At 38.0% G+C, this 14,439-nt stretch overlaps 1 protein-coding gene and 1 long non-coding RNA gene across 3 annotated transcripts; one reads left to right on the top strand and one right to left on the bottom strand.

The window, feature by feature from the left end:
* Positions 1–6,279: 6,279 nt before the first annotated feature.
* LOC122043250 lies at positions 6,280–7,594 on the bottom strand. Of its 2 annotated transcripts, none has more exons than XR_006129469.1 (2): positions 7,192–7,594; positions 6,280–6,824 (listed from the first exon to the last, which is right to left on the bottom strand). It is a non-coding gene; the product is annotated as an uncharacterized LOC122043250 (long non-coding RNA). The 2 variants fall into 2 exon arrangements; XR_006129468.1 differs by having other exon boundaries at positions 6,280–6,318.
* A 4,075-nt stretch (positions 7,595–11,669) lies between these two features.
* On the top strand, positions 11,670–13,892 carry LOC122043249 (protein NODULATION SIGNALING PATHWAY 1-like). Its single transcript, XM_042603782.1, has one exon. The coding sequence runs from the start codon at positions 11,956–11,958 to the stop codon at positions 13,603–13,605; it is 1,650 nt and encodes a 549-aa protein (XP_042459716.1). The 5' UTR covers positions 11,670–11,955; the 3' UTR covers positions 13,606–13,892.
* The last annotated feature ends 547 nt before the right edge of the window (positions 13,893–14,439 follow it).

The following is a 14,439-nucleotide window of genomic DNA, read 5'->3' as shown; positions in this document are numbered from 1 at the left end:
AGAAATGGCCACATATGCAACCCCATCGACCGAACTGACAATAAAATATTTATATTATTATTGTTTAAAGTACTTGTCTATTTATTACAAAACAAAGGTTTTAGATTCATTTCACATTTACAACCTATGGCTTACAGTTTTAAATAGCTTACGGTGCTTGATCAAAGGCACATTTAAAATTGTTAAATTTTCAAAAGCCGCATTTAATTTTCAAATTTAGTAAAGGACATGTTTATTTTTCATTTTACTCCTGCTGTAGGGATGACAATGGGTGAAATTTGGGAGATGAGATACGTGTTGATGATCGGATAAAGAGACAAACTAATTTTTTTTTAAAACGAAAAGAGGACTAAAGTTTTTCATTCCTAATTAAAAAATGAGACATATATATATATATATATATATCACGTATTGGGTAGGGTATGGATAGAATTTTATCACATCTACCTTCATATTCATATGCAAAATACCCATACCCGAATACCTATTTATTATAATCGGGTATAAAAATTTCTTCCATATCCTCCTCCATTCGGATCGGATGTCGGATTATCCATCGGATTCGGGTGAAATTATTATCCCTATTATGCTGCGATACAATGTTGCATTCAAAAAACATCACCATTTAATGTTAATTACAGCCCTTTTATAATACTGCATAAATCCTAAAATTAACACCATTATAATACTGTTGATTTTTAAAATGCAAAGCCATTGTGGTGCTGTTAAACCCTATAATTAAGGTGCGATTGATTTTTAAATACAATATCATAATATCATAATGGTACTATGTTTTGAAATTTAGTGTCACAGTTATAGTAGTTGACGATAAGGTTAAAATGAAAAATAAGTACATTTGTTTAAAAATCTAAATGTTAGACGCCTCTTTCGAAAATTACATAATTTTAAGTGTACCTGTCAATTTTTGAATAGATTATTATAATACTCAACTATAGAATCTCTTCAATTTAAATATAATGTTTGTTTGTATTTCTGTTTTATTTTTTTTAAAATATAATGTTTGTTTGTATTTCTGTTTTATTTTATTTTTTAAGTAAAAGATGAATGTGTTCATCTCGGTTAATTCTTGTAATCCATAATTTGTGAATTGAGATAAATCATAAAATTATCTTATAGCCGACTGCTAATTTAGCTAGAGGTGGAAGTGATTTTATTTCTTTTTGGTGGCAACAAGTGATAATGTTTATTCCAGGTGTCTTTCACAATCCGTCTCCAAATTATATGAAGGGAGATAAATTATGAGGATTACTAGCTTGAGCACCGATATACGGGAAAGAAAAAAAACAAAAAAAGAAAAAGAAAGTTTAAAAATGGTGGTCCTAGCCAGTATCTCACTTAATCCCCTCTTCATGTGTATAATTTATTATTATTATTATCATCAAAAATTATAATAGTTTTAGAAAATAATGTGTGTTTGGCAGAGTAGGTTGGGGAAAAAATGCTACGTATCTCTATAAAAAGTCACAAGTTAATTATAAGGTACTTTTCAATCTTTGTCGCCCCTAGTTTCTTGCATTTGATGTGTTATATGAATGTGAGCAATTCCATTGACTGCCATTTGAAAATTTAATCAATTAATCACATCATTTATGACATGGATAAAGACTCCTCTTATAAACGATCAGATATCAATAATACACGAACATCTTATAATAACCACATACATGCAAAAAGAATCGGTCTTTAGGATAAGAATCGAAATGGGACAGTTGTATGATTAGAAAAGTATGTCTATATGTTGTGAAACATATGAGAACAAACCTATAAAAAAAGGAAAAAAAAAAATTTGGGTTGATTGTAAGTTAAGACAATATAAATAATCAATCATTATCGTGAGTGCTATTTTATAGAAATCTTTTACTCATGATAAATATTGAAAGTTAAGTCATCATTATATATATATAAAAATATCTTATTTTAAGTTGAGTACTTCAATTTTTTTACCGCAATTGATCAAAACGCAATTAAATATATGGAATTGTCAAAAGGAGCGCATAATTTTCAGATTTTTAAAGGACGTACTTAATTTTTTTCATTTTACGCCTCCAACTAATTACTGTGGTGCTGCTATGTTACTAGATGAGTTTTAAAGATTAACATCATTATAATACTATTTTAAAAATCAACAACACTTTGGTACTTTATAAATCTTAAAAGGAGTACCATTATGTGATACTGATTTTTTAAAATCAATTTTATAATAATTTTGAATTTTGAAATATAGTACTAGTGCTGTTCTTCGAAATCTAATATCACAGTAATATTATTATTCTTTGAATCCATCTCTACAGTGATTAACCGAAGGGAAAAAAAATAAAAAACTAAGTGGGCCCTTTAAAAATCTCAAAGGTAAGTAGGTGTTTTGAGAATTTTGTAACTTTACCCTTTGCTCAATTGTGGATTTTCTTAAGATTAATTTGTATATTACTAATACAATTCAAATATTTACTATGATAATAATTTTATTGCAAATGTTTAATTATAAAATTATTATTTTTAACATTACTATTTAAAAGTATATCTAATTGATTACCAACACTAATTTATTTTATTCTTTTAATAATTCAGACAATCATTCTAACTTTCTTTTAATAATTGTACCCTTTTGTATTAGTTAGTAATCTATTGAGATCAATCATGTTGGTAGATGAAAACAAATATTAGTTGAGCTGAATTTAGGGTATAGGATTTGTTATTCTCCTTTGTCGTCAAGATTAATGGTCAATTTATTTGGGAGGACGAATTTAAAAATTGAGAAAAGTTTTTTGCGTAGAAAATTTTCTACCATTTATTTTGTAAAGGTGGATTATTTATCCTTTTCATAGTTTACTCGTTATGAAATAATTGACGGATAAATTTACGAATCCATTCACGGTGACGGTGAGCATGGATGGCAACGGACCAAGTCATAACCTAGATCTTGATTTAGTTCAAAAGGAGAAATGAAAAATATACTACATGTGTCGTGCTAAACGAGGGAAAGTAAACTTAAAAATATTTCCTCCTAATTTATTTTAAACGTGATAATCTTTACACGAAATAACAGACATTGACAATTTATATGTTTTAATTTTCACTTTTCCTTTATTTATATGTTTCTCTTTTGAAAAAAAGGAGGAAATGATTCTTGTGAGTCAGAACATTAATGCCCTGTTTATTTGGAACTGTGGATTTAAAAACTGAGAAAAGTTTTTCGTTATTTACTTCATGAGGATGGATAGATTAGCCATCCTTTTCACTATTTACTTGTTATCGAATAATGGCCGGATGAATTCATCACAGCAATGGCAACGAGCACATCAACTTCGACTCCATTGTCGACCAATCTGACTCGTACGATAGCACAAACGCCCATGTGCATTGGGCATAGAGGAAGGCGGGAGAGGATCGGACGCACATGATCGTGTTGGAGTAGTACGGATGGGTGTTTGTCGACATCTACGATAGCTTCAACAGTCTCAACACCACTGAATACCTCCTCGCCAACCTCTACAAATCCATCCAAAAGCAACTCAATGGGTTGCACTCGTTCGGCTCGCGCGGGTGGCTGATAATCATTATTTTATCATGATATTTTGATTTATATAGACATATTTTTTTTTATCCTCATGGATTAATTTCATGTTTATATCATCTTTCATGAGTTACATGTATGTTTGGACTTAATTCTAAATTCTCTCATATTTATGACATTTGATGCTAATATTTGAATACTATTCTTGTAGGCATCAAAGGATCATGGATTCAGATCAAATCAAATTGATGCTCGAATCCCGATTTAAATGAGAGCAATCTGGACAATCCGATCAACATTTGAGGAGATCTGAACCATTCACCATGATTTGGTCCATCTAAATCAAAGAGAAAGTAGATCATCACCGTTAATTTAGATTTGAGCCATTGGATCATATTTAAATCAAATCTCACCGTTGAATCAATTTGGAAGAATCACAGCCGTCCATGTAGATTTGGATTCATTTCAAAAGGAATGGGAAGCTACAATGCTCGTGTTCGCGATTTTGATGAAGGAAAAAGGCGCGCGATCACAGAGAGAGGATCACCTTCCATCGCCGATCATCTCATTTCTCCATCCATCACCTAGAGTTAAGGGCTTACCTTCTCCATCTAGCTCCGGCGTTCTAGCATCTTCACTAGTAGCATCGAGATTTGGAGATGGAGCAAGGACGTGCGGGAAGAAAATCTCTAGATCACCGATCGCCTCCACCTCCACCGCTGGCCATTGGATCTTGATCCTTCTCATCCACGGAGGTATAGAGCTTCTCCTACCTTGTCTATCCTCATTTCCACCCGCATTTCAAGCTCCGGCCAGCCATCGTTTTCCCCAATCCTTCTCTAAGCGTAGAACAGAGAATTGCCGATCTCCTTCCCTTCTTTAGATCCGATCTGGAACACGTTAGGGAATGCCCTAATTCAGTTCGTAAGAATTTCCTTAATCCATATTTTCTCTGGTTATGATGTCTAGATCGTTTTCATATAATTGAGTTGTTGATAGGATGAATTGATAGTTTAATTCCTCATACTTTTGATCTTAGTACTTTGATTAATAGTTGTGGATTTGCAATTAAGAGTTCTTAATGTTCCGTTGATGCTTGATTTCAATTCTGTAGTAACTTAGGATAATGTAATGTCTTCTTCCTTTCCAATGCCATGAGTGATTTATTTCCATAGTTAGTTTCCTTTATCTTCAATGCATTGCAAGTAGATGAGATTAACTAGGTTTCATTAATTCCTTTGTGTTCTTTAGTTCATTGCAATCATAGTTTCGATTAGATAGGTTATCTTTCATTGTCAATAGTTTAGAATCCCAAATCCAAACCCCCAACCATTAACAACTCAATCCTAAGACTATAACGCATTGTCTATATTCCTTGTGAGAGACGATCCGAGCCATCTTTATGCCAAATTAGTAGAGAGGGGTTCGGTATTTTATTATTTGATATTCATTTCACGACAAAATTAGGGTTGATCAACAACATTGCTTGTCAAGCTTGCGCAGGCAGCACCGCTCTTTCAGCTAGCACAGACGGTGCTGCTCGGCCACCTGTCTCCCGTACGATTGGCACCGCGAGGGCGGCCTTGTGCGGCCACCCACCTCCCACACGAGCATGCTGATTTATTTTTACTTTCCCCCTTTCTTTCCCTCGTTCTCCCTGTAGATTCCTTTTCTTTCCCCTTCTTTCCCATTTCTTTTCTTTTCCTCCACTCCAAGGATTTATTTTCCGCAGAGATTCCTTTCCCTTCTTAATCCGAACCTCGAAGGAAACAGAGCATAAAAGAATTTGTCGGTCCCCAAGGCTCAACAAGCATCTCCTTCCTCCACAAATTTTTTTTTTTTTTTATACTGAAACATCTTCTGCAATATTCTAACTGTCCTGTTGACGGGACAAACAAAATGTAGGACAAAACAATTATGGATTAGCAACTGCATTTACTCCAAATTCAAGTTTGGTTCTTCGTCTGAAAAAAAGGCTATCTATCCCATAGTATTAGAAATATTATTATTATGAAAAGCTCCAACACTCACATTTAAGAGAAGACGAATTTTAACCCTAAGATCATGATAATCTATCTGTAAGACCCCTCCCTACCAACTAAGTTAAGCTAATTGGCACCCTCAACCTGATTATCAATCTATCTATCTATTGCAATGTTTCTTTTTGATTTCCATCTTGTTATTGCAAGTCATCAAAACATCTCAACAGTCTCCACAAGGTTCTGAATCCTTGGAATGATAAATGCACACCAGAACACGAAGCATCAAAGGACAATAATAGCAGGAAACTGAACTATTCTTAAACTCAGACAACAATAATTACAGCAATGAAAGAACTCACCTGTTATTTGAATAAGCAATTCTCTTCAAAGCTCTAAATCGTCCCTCCCTGTGTCGTAATTTGTCTGCCATCTCGTGGACACTCTCACTGCTCAGGCCTACTCCTCTTGTGGCTTGGTTGCCTCACTGCGGAGCTCCACTCGGACGATGCTTCCACGGATTTGGTGAAGGAGAGGGAGAGATCAGCGTAGAGGTCGACGACACGCCGGATGTTATTGTTGAGCTCTCTGATCAAGCCCACATTGCGGCTGAGGCTGTCAGGGATCTTTGACTCGTGATTCTGATTGATCTCATTGATCAGTAATCTGTTTTGATCTAAGATGCTTTGCACCTGAAGGAAGCTCTTCTGGAAGGATTGGAAGACTTTGCTATCCACTTGGGTTCCATTGCCGAAGACTGAGAAGTTGTCTCCTTCCATCATCCTTCCTCTTTGTCACACACCCCTGATCAAATCAAAAGCAGCAAAGGGAACAAAACAAAACAAAGAAGAAAAGTTCGAAAGGCATCAGCTTTAAGTGACTAGAGGAACACGCAGTTGGAAAAGCAAATGTGAGATCACTCATAGTGGCGCAGTGCACTACTACTGTGAATTGAGAACAATCACCTTTTCTGAATCAATAAGGAACTGATACGAGATCCTACGGAAAATGATGCAGTGAAGAAGAGCATTGAAAAAAAAAAACTTTGATCGAGTCAGGATATATTTAGTACAAACCAACATCTCTACAAAGACATAGAGATGATCATGAGGGCAGAGCAAGGGCGGAAGACTGAAGAGAGAGACAGGAATCTACTGTAAAGTTGTCAGGCTCGAGCGACATGAGAGACAAGGATTGTGGAAAAATAATGGCCTCGGCAGCTCCTTTTCAGAAAGAAAAGGGGTATCAAATGGCATGGTTCTCTTTGCATGATGGCATTTGGAAAGCAAGCTGATCCAATTCCCCAAGATCTATTTTTTACATAGTCCATTGAACAAATCTCACATTGAATCAATCCATCAATCTAGACTGAAAGCAAGAGGAGAATATGTACGGAATGAAAAAAAAAACGAGCATACAAATACAAAAATGGAAAGCATGTACAGAAATTTAGGGCAAATGAGAAAACCGACATAGATTGGATTTCGAAGCCAAATTCTTTAACATAAGATACATACTAAACATGATCTTTACGGAAGCCTCTTGATCGTTTCCTTAAAGCAAGAGTAGCAAGGCAGAAAACACGAATCCGGCAAGTGAGAAACAAAATCTAAAAACCCTACAAGAAAAGGCATAATCTTTGCGCTTCCAAATCGGGGAGTAAGATTCGGGACAAACCTCGAAGATGAGGGTCACGGGTATAGAGGAGAAGCTTCGAAGCCCTCGACGATGGAGGATTGCACCAGAAGTTGGAGGAAAAGAAGATAAAAAGGAAAAGATCTGGTACGGTCCTGCGGAGAATGGGGGAGGGAGCAGAAGTTGCGATGCGGCACTCTCAGAATGCTTCGGCGACCCTCGCCGAAATCGACGCGGTCGGTCAATGCGCGAAAGGATTCATTTGGCGGACAGAAATCGACGAACTATCTAAATTTCATCTTCGTGTTTCCGTTTTGGATGCCTAAAATCAGTAAATCAATAATAATAATAATAATAATAATAAAAAAGTTCTCTACTTCAAAGATTTAATTAATTAATTTTAAATCTACCTCAAAGATTTAATTAATTAATTTTAAATATATAGCTTTAAGCTGGGCAAATTGTCCAAAAAAAAAAAAAAAATCCCCAACCTCGGCTGAAACTCAGTCCCAGAAAAAAAGTTATTTCCGGTACCGACTAAACAAATTTATTTACTTTAGCTCCTTAATGGACATGACTTTATCCATTACCCTCTATTTTAATAAAAACCACTAACATTCATTCTTTCCCTCTATTTTCAATAGGGATCCTCTAGTCCATAATTATGCACTAGGAAATGATTCATTACATTATGATTTTTGATTTGAATAGACTCCATCTTTAAATAGATAAAGTCCATCCAAATTAAAGGTCTAAAAAAATGAATCATCCTTGATCCGTAATTTGCAGACCAGAAGATCTGTCTTCCTCTATTTCTAATATCAACTTCTATCCTAAACCATTGACGATCATGCCCATCAAATTTAACTGACCTTGAAGATAAAATCGGAGGGTGACCAAACTTTTGAAGTGAAGTAGCGTCTTACTTTATTCAAACGAAGGGAAAAATTAGTGAACAAGAGAAGAAGGTATAATTTTTTTTTTGTTAGATTTATGATTTTTTTCCATTTAAATTGCACCTTTACGAGTGAATTTGTGTTTAATCTTTTTCAATTCAATTGAATAATTCCATGAGATTTAAAGTTTAATTTTTTTGATTGAATTTTGTTTTTTTTGATTGACTTTTGTTTTTGGCTGTTAAAATGTAATAAGAAAATCAACAAAAATTTTCTCGTTGGCCCTAATATGAAATCATATTAAGTTCAACATAAACCTGATATGATTTTGATGATCAAGCCTAACGTAGAAAAGTTTGATGATTCATCCTTATTACATTTTAACACTTCTGAGAAGCTGAAATAAACGATAGCATATTTGAACTCCTTGTAATCCCAGAAATCCATAGGAACTAAAATGGATGCAATTAGAACTCTGTAGTTCTATCAATAGATTTCGGCCAAAATTCACTGATGGACCTAAAGAGCTCCGATTGCACCCATTTCAGTTTATGTGGATTTTTGGAATTGCAAGGAGTTCAAATATGCTATCTATTGTTTATTTCGACTTCTCTGAGGTGTTAAAATGTAATAAGAAAGAATCGTCAAAATTCCCCACGTTAGGCCTGATATGGAATCATATCAAGCCTAATGTGAGCATGATATAGAATGATATTAGACCCACATTGGGCTGATATGGAATTATATCAGACCCAATGTGAAGAATTTTGACGATTCTTCCTTATTACATTTCAACACATCTGAGAAGTCAAAATAAATAATGAATAATATATTTAAACTCCTTGCAACCATAGAAATCCATAAAAACTGAAATTGGTGCAATCAAAATTCTCTAGGTCCATCAATAAATTTTGACCAAAATCTACTGATATTTCGATTGCACCATTTTAGTTCCTGTGAATTTTTGATGTTACAAGGAGTTTAAATATACTATCTATTATTTATTTCAACTTCTCAGATATGTTAACATATTTTTAGAAGAATTGACGTGTAAAAGAAAAGAAAAAAATGAGAGAAAAGAAAAAAAACGTTACATGCATATGAAAAAAAGATAAGATGAGAAATAATACTAAAGAAAATATAAAAAAAAAATAATCCAAGATAGAACGGAAAAAATATGCTCTCAAAGATTCACAATAAAAGTTGCTTGTGGATGACGTGTCGAATAGAACCCCTTCCACAGAATGGAGCTCCTTTTATTAAGGTTCGGAGTGGCTCCCCAAATCCTTTTATTTTTTAAAATTTAAATTATTTTATAATTTGACAACAGCTCACTGAGACTTATAAAATAAGGGGGTGCTTCGTTGGAGGGAATGAGAATGGGGAATGGAAAAGGGATTGAAAGTGGATGTTTGGTTGAGAGGATTAGTGGTAGGTCCTATGGATTCATTACCCCAAACATGGGAATGAACCATTCCCTAGCAAAAGGAGGGGAATGGGAAATCCCCCATTCCCATTCTCCACTTCTATCAACCCCATTCTCATTCACATTTTCTTATGTGAACCAAGCACCCCTAAATTATTGGAAAGTTTTTTTTATAGTAAAGTGATGGGTGAGATTTTTTTTTTTTCGCGCTTTTGACATGGCTTTGATGGGACAAAAAAAACACTGGAGATGCTCTAAGAGAATTTTATATGTGCATCAAACTCCTTTGCGTCCATCCATCATCTGTGTCTGCCCAGCTTTGAGCAAATGAAATTTGATTTCCTTTCTGCCTTCTCTGCCATTCAATAGACAAGTAAACATGGGTAGGATGGTGTAGACACCCTCCCCATCTGCTGATTAGGCCTCCATCCTCTGACGTAAATAGGCCCGAAACCATAGTATGGTTATGATGTGCTAAGTGGCAGATAAGTGGAGCGACAATGGATGCCGACCTCCTGACTTCCATCTAATGGTTCAGTCTTAATGGAAGTACAAATGGAAAACTCAACTCATACAACTTCAGATGTTTAGCGATTGACAAGATTGAGAATATCAGAATACACAAATTGGTCACTTGTTTTGCAATTTCATACAAGGATAACAGAATACACAAAACATTGAAGTTTCAAACACAGTGATTGCTTCAAATCATTGCATGAGTTGTTAAATACTTGAACTCACTCCAAATGATTTAGAAAAACTATGCCACCATGGGGGCAGATTATACAAAGAAACAATTCTTTACCAACATATAGCATGCTCGATGATGCCATTGTACATTCCATAAACAATGAAAGTGACGGGAAAATCAAAATCAGTGGGAACTTGCATTTTAATGTGTAAAGCTTAATGTTCTGTGTAATATGCTTCATTGATAAAGACATGTGACTAGCTACATGTATAATAGACATCAGTTGACGAGGGAGATTAGGAATCTAAGATCTTATATTATTCCGAGTAGCCTTTGTGTTTTTCTGTCAAATGATTATTCTATCTATACTATAACAAAAATAGTATGCAGTTGTGTCACAACATGACCAGAACAATAATAGAGCAATGTTCACTTGTTACCAACCATTTACAATTGATTATTTACTGTGTAAAATTTGTAGAACAGAGGATTCTGATTCTTAAACAAGGTAAGTTGATTGACCATCCCATGCAACAGGATATTCTTCAAGACATATCCTGATGTCTTTTAGTCTTATTACAGCTTCATTCACGAGCCTTCTATTCTATATACCAAGCGGCAGATTGAAGTCTCCATCCACCATGCTATATTACAGCTTCAATATTCATCTTCTATCTCACCAAGGTCCTCACAAGTAAAACACCATCACATAATTTGTAGCTATTCATGAAAAAGAAATTCCCCTCTACATGTTGGTCACCGCCTCCCTTGTTGTCTTACAAACTGATTTATTAGATAAAAAGTTCATATTTATCTCAGCCAAGATCTCAACCATGCCTAAAAGAGATTGGACAAAGGTTGCTTAGAGATCTGCCTCACAACTTAAGTTTCTTAGTTTAAATTAATTTTTTTTTCCCAAGAGCTTCATCCAAGAAGTGATTGCATTATAAGCTCATCACTTTTTCAGAATTCCTTTTTACTTGAGATGGGCTCAACATATATATTCATCAGCAAAAGTGTACACCATCTACGTATCATCTAGAGCCAGATAGAAAATTGGCACTAGGAAAGCGAGAGGATGTATCCTAGAAGTTAAAAAATATTGCTACTTCTATTATATTGTAACCCGTGTACGAATGATGCCCAAATATAATCTCCAAGCAGAATAAAGAACTTTCTGGATCTAACCTCACTCTTGGCAGCCAGTGGAGTTGTATCAGTACCTCCGGTCTCATCCAACCATTGAACGGCACGAGCGCAAGCTAATATCCAAAAGGTCCTGTAAATTAAACTGTTAGTTTTGTGATAAAAATAGATCTCTGACCTTTGCGAATACAAATAAAAGCAGAGTTCAACGTCATCATGATAAAGAATTTGGATCCCTTTTCTCAAGTTGTCATTGAGATCGCAATCACTCATAATAAATTCACATGCACCAATCAGATTTAGGAAAATTCAAAGCTTGTAGTTCAACCTCCAACGAAAACAACAATCACAAGTTTTAAATATGTAATTGTACACTCACCATCCTTTATACCATCTCTTCTCTAGTCTTCATCTTCCAGTGGCCAATGCTCTCCCAACTCCTTGTCAGAGGTCAATGTTCAGAAACCATCACCTGTAGACTTTCATCCCATTCTCAGTTCTCATCTCCCTACTGTCATGAATTGTTTACTTCTAAATTTATTTCTGAAGTAACTCTCTCCACTTTCTTGTTCACACTTGTCTAATAGTGTGGTTATTATAAATTTCCACCCTTGCTCAACGTCACCTCGAGGGCTTATTGAACTACTATGATCTTAGAGGGTGGCCAAGGCGCTAAAGCCTCGCCTAACGACCATCAGGAGCACTGTCTCATGGATTGGTTGGAGGAGCCCATGTGTTTCATCTCCTCCTTCCTCGATGATCCCTGTGCAGCAGCATCCACCTCCACACCAAATGAAATCACTAGCTGCGAATGGTGGGCAAAGGGCCAGGAGCAATACGACATGACTTGCACTACTCCATCGCTGTCATCTACACCCAGCACGGCAAAGAGTCCCCAATTGCTTCCACAAGCTGAATTTTCCAGGAAGAGGAAGAAACCGACGAGTTCGACTACTGGCAAAACGACCGCAGCGGTCCAAGACAAGCAGAGGACAGTAGGTGTCGCCGGCAAGAAGGTTCAGGAAGAGTTGGTGGAGGAAGGTGAAGTAAATATGAAGCTGGCCGGGACAGGGAGGAAGGTGCAGGGAAAGGGGGGCCCGGGGGCCTCAAGCAACGGCGGAAGCAAGGAAACAAGATGGGCGGAGAAGTTGCTGAATCCCTGCGCCACCGCCATTGAAGCGGCGAATGTTTCTCGGGTTCGGCACCTGTTATGCGTGCTCCAAGAGCTACAGTCTCTCTCTGGCGACGTGAACCACAGGCTTGCTGCCTATGGCCTCCGCGCTCTCGTCAACCGCCTATCGTGCACCGGGATCAGCATTTCCAACATAGGTGGAGCAGCCGCTGCGACGACGGAGGCAGCGGTTACCTTCGTTACATCGGAGACGAGGCTCTTCCGATCGGCGCTCATAAAGTTCCACGAGGTCAGCCCCTGGTTCGCCTTACCTAACGCTCTCGCCAACGCCTCCATCCTCCAAACGCTAGCCCGAGATCCGAGCCGCTGCGCCAAGTCCCTTCGCGTGGTCGACGTCGGCGTCTCCCACGGTCTCCAATGGCCGACGTTCCTCGACGCGATAACCCGCCGTCCCGAAGGAGGTCCGCCTCTGGTGCGCCTCACCGTAGCAGGCGCCGCCGCACCGCCTGGGCCGTTCTCCGTTTCGCCGCCGGGATACGATTTCCGTTCTCATCTCCTTCGTTACGCCAAATCCATCAACCTCAACCTCCAGATCGATGACGCCAACGATCTCGAGCCTAGCTCCCTAGCTCTCCGCCGAGACGAAACCCTAGTCATCTGCGCCCAATTCCGAATTTGCCACAGGAACGCCGATGATCGGATGACGTTCCTCCGATTGATGCGGAAGTTAGAACCAGACCTCCTGGTTTTAAGCGAGATCGAAGGCGGCAGATGCAGCGGTGGGGCGGACAACGGGTATCCTGCGGCGTTCGCGAAGAAAGCGGAGCTTTTGTGGAGGTTCCTGGATTCGACAAGCGTCGCATTCAGGGGTAAGGACTGCTCAGAGAGGAGAGTGATGGAAGGGGAAGCGGCGAGGGTTCTGGAAACTGCGGAACCAGCAGCGGAGGGGAGGGAGCGGTGGCAGGAGAGGATGGCAGCGGCAGGTTTCGAGGAGGAGGCATTCGGAGAGGAGGCTATGGAAGCTGGTAAGGCGATTCTGAGAAAGTGCGACGGAAATTGGGAGATGCGGACGGCATCGCCGGCAGAGGCAGAGGCGGTGGCGCTGTGGTGGAAGGGGCAACCGGTGTCCTTCTGTTCCCTGTGGAAGCCGAACAGACCAATGTAAAGCCGTTATATTCTATCTGATGAACGGCCAGATTTGTTTTAGCAAAGGGTACTCAAAACTTGGCCTATGAAATAATTGGATAGATGAGCCTGTGTGCTTTATCGGGTTCGGATCATGCGGCTGGTTGGACGATCCAATTTTATTGTAGACTTATTATAACAAGTATGGCCCAAATTATGTCCGGATCATACTGACTTGTCCCGCATTGGTTGGCGCAGCAGATCTACGGCCCAAACGGTTCTGCAGGCTCTTGAGAAATTTGAATACTAAATGGATTTCAATCTGTTTCTTTGGACCTGTTCTTGAGGAATTGATTGCTATTGTATAATTCATTATCGTGCACGGTCGGGAATTGATGCAGACCACTGGAAAGTAATTCAAGTGCTCATACACAAAGAAGTCGACGACACCTACGAATCGAATGCACCTACGAATCGAATGCAGCTCCGGTCCTTCTGCATAGGAGACCCGGGGTGGAAAAAAAAAGTCTAAAATAAATTTGGACCCCAACTAGTCAGGATCCTAACTATTCAAAAGCTTCAATTACATCATTACATGCTTAAAAAGATAAAAGTAAAAGATAATATCAAAAGATTCTGAAATATGAATTTGGACCCAACTATTTAAGATCCTAATTACATGCCTATAATACATAATACTAAAAGAAAAAAATTTTGGGCGCTCTCAAATCATGGGCTCAGGGCCATCGCCCAGTGCCACCCTCCTCTAGGGCCGACCCTGATTGAATGAGCACTTGACATTACATGAATGCATTGTCGAGGGGACGAAATAACGCGGCAGATAAAGAAATGAGGGGCAGGAGATGAAAGGATC

This window comes from Zingiber officinale, chromosome 2A, assembly GCF_018446385.1.
Source record: "Zingiber officinale cultivar Zhangliang chromosome 2A, Zo_v1.1, whole genome shotgun sequence".
Classification (NCBI taxonomy): Eukaryota; Viridiplantae; Streptophyta; class Magnoliopsida; order Zingiberales; family Zingiberaceae; genus Zingiber; species Zingiber officinale.
Note: the sequence above shows the minus strand (reverse complement) of the source record. Positions and strands in the feature narration are given on the sequence as shown.

What these genes read in the sequence shown, in the direction of transcription:
- LOC122043249 (XM_042603782.1), top strand. Translation starts at nt 11,956, where the DNA reads ATGATCTTAGAGGGTGGCCAAGGCGCTAAAGCCTCGCCTAACGACCAT.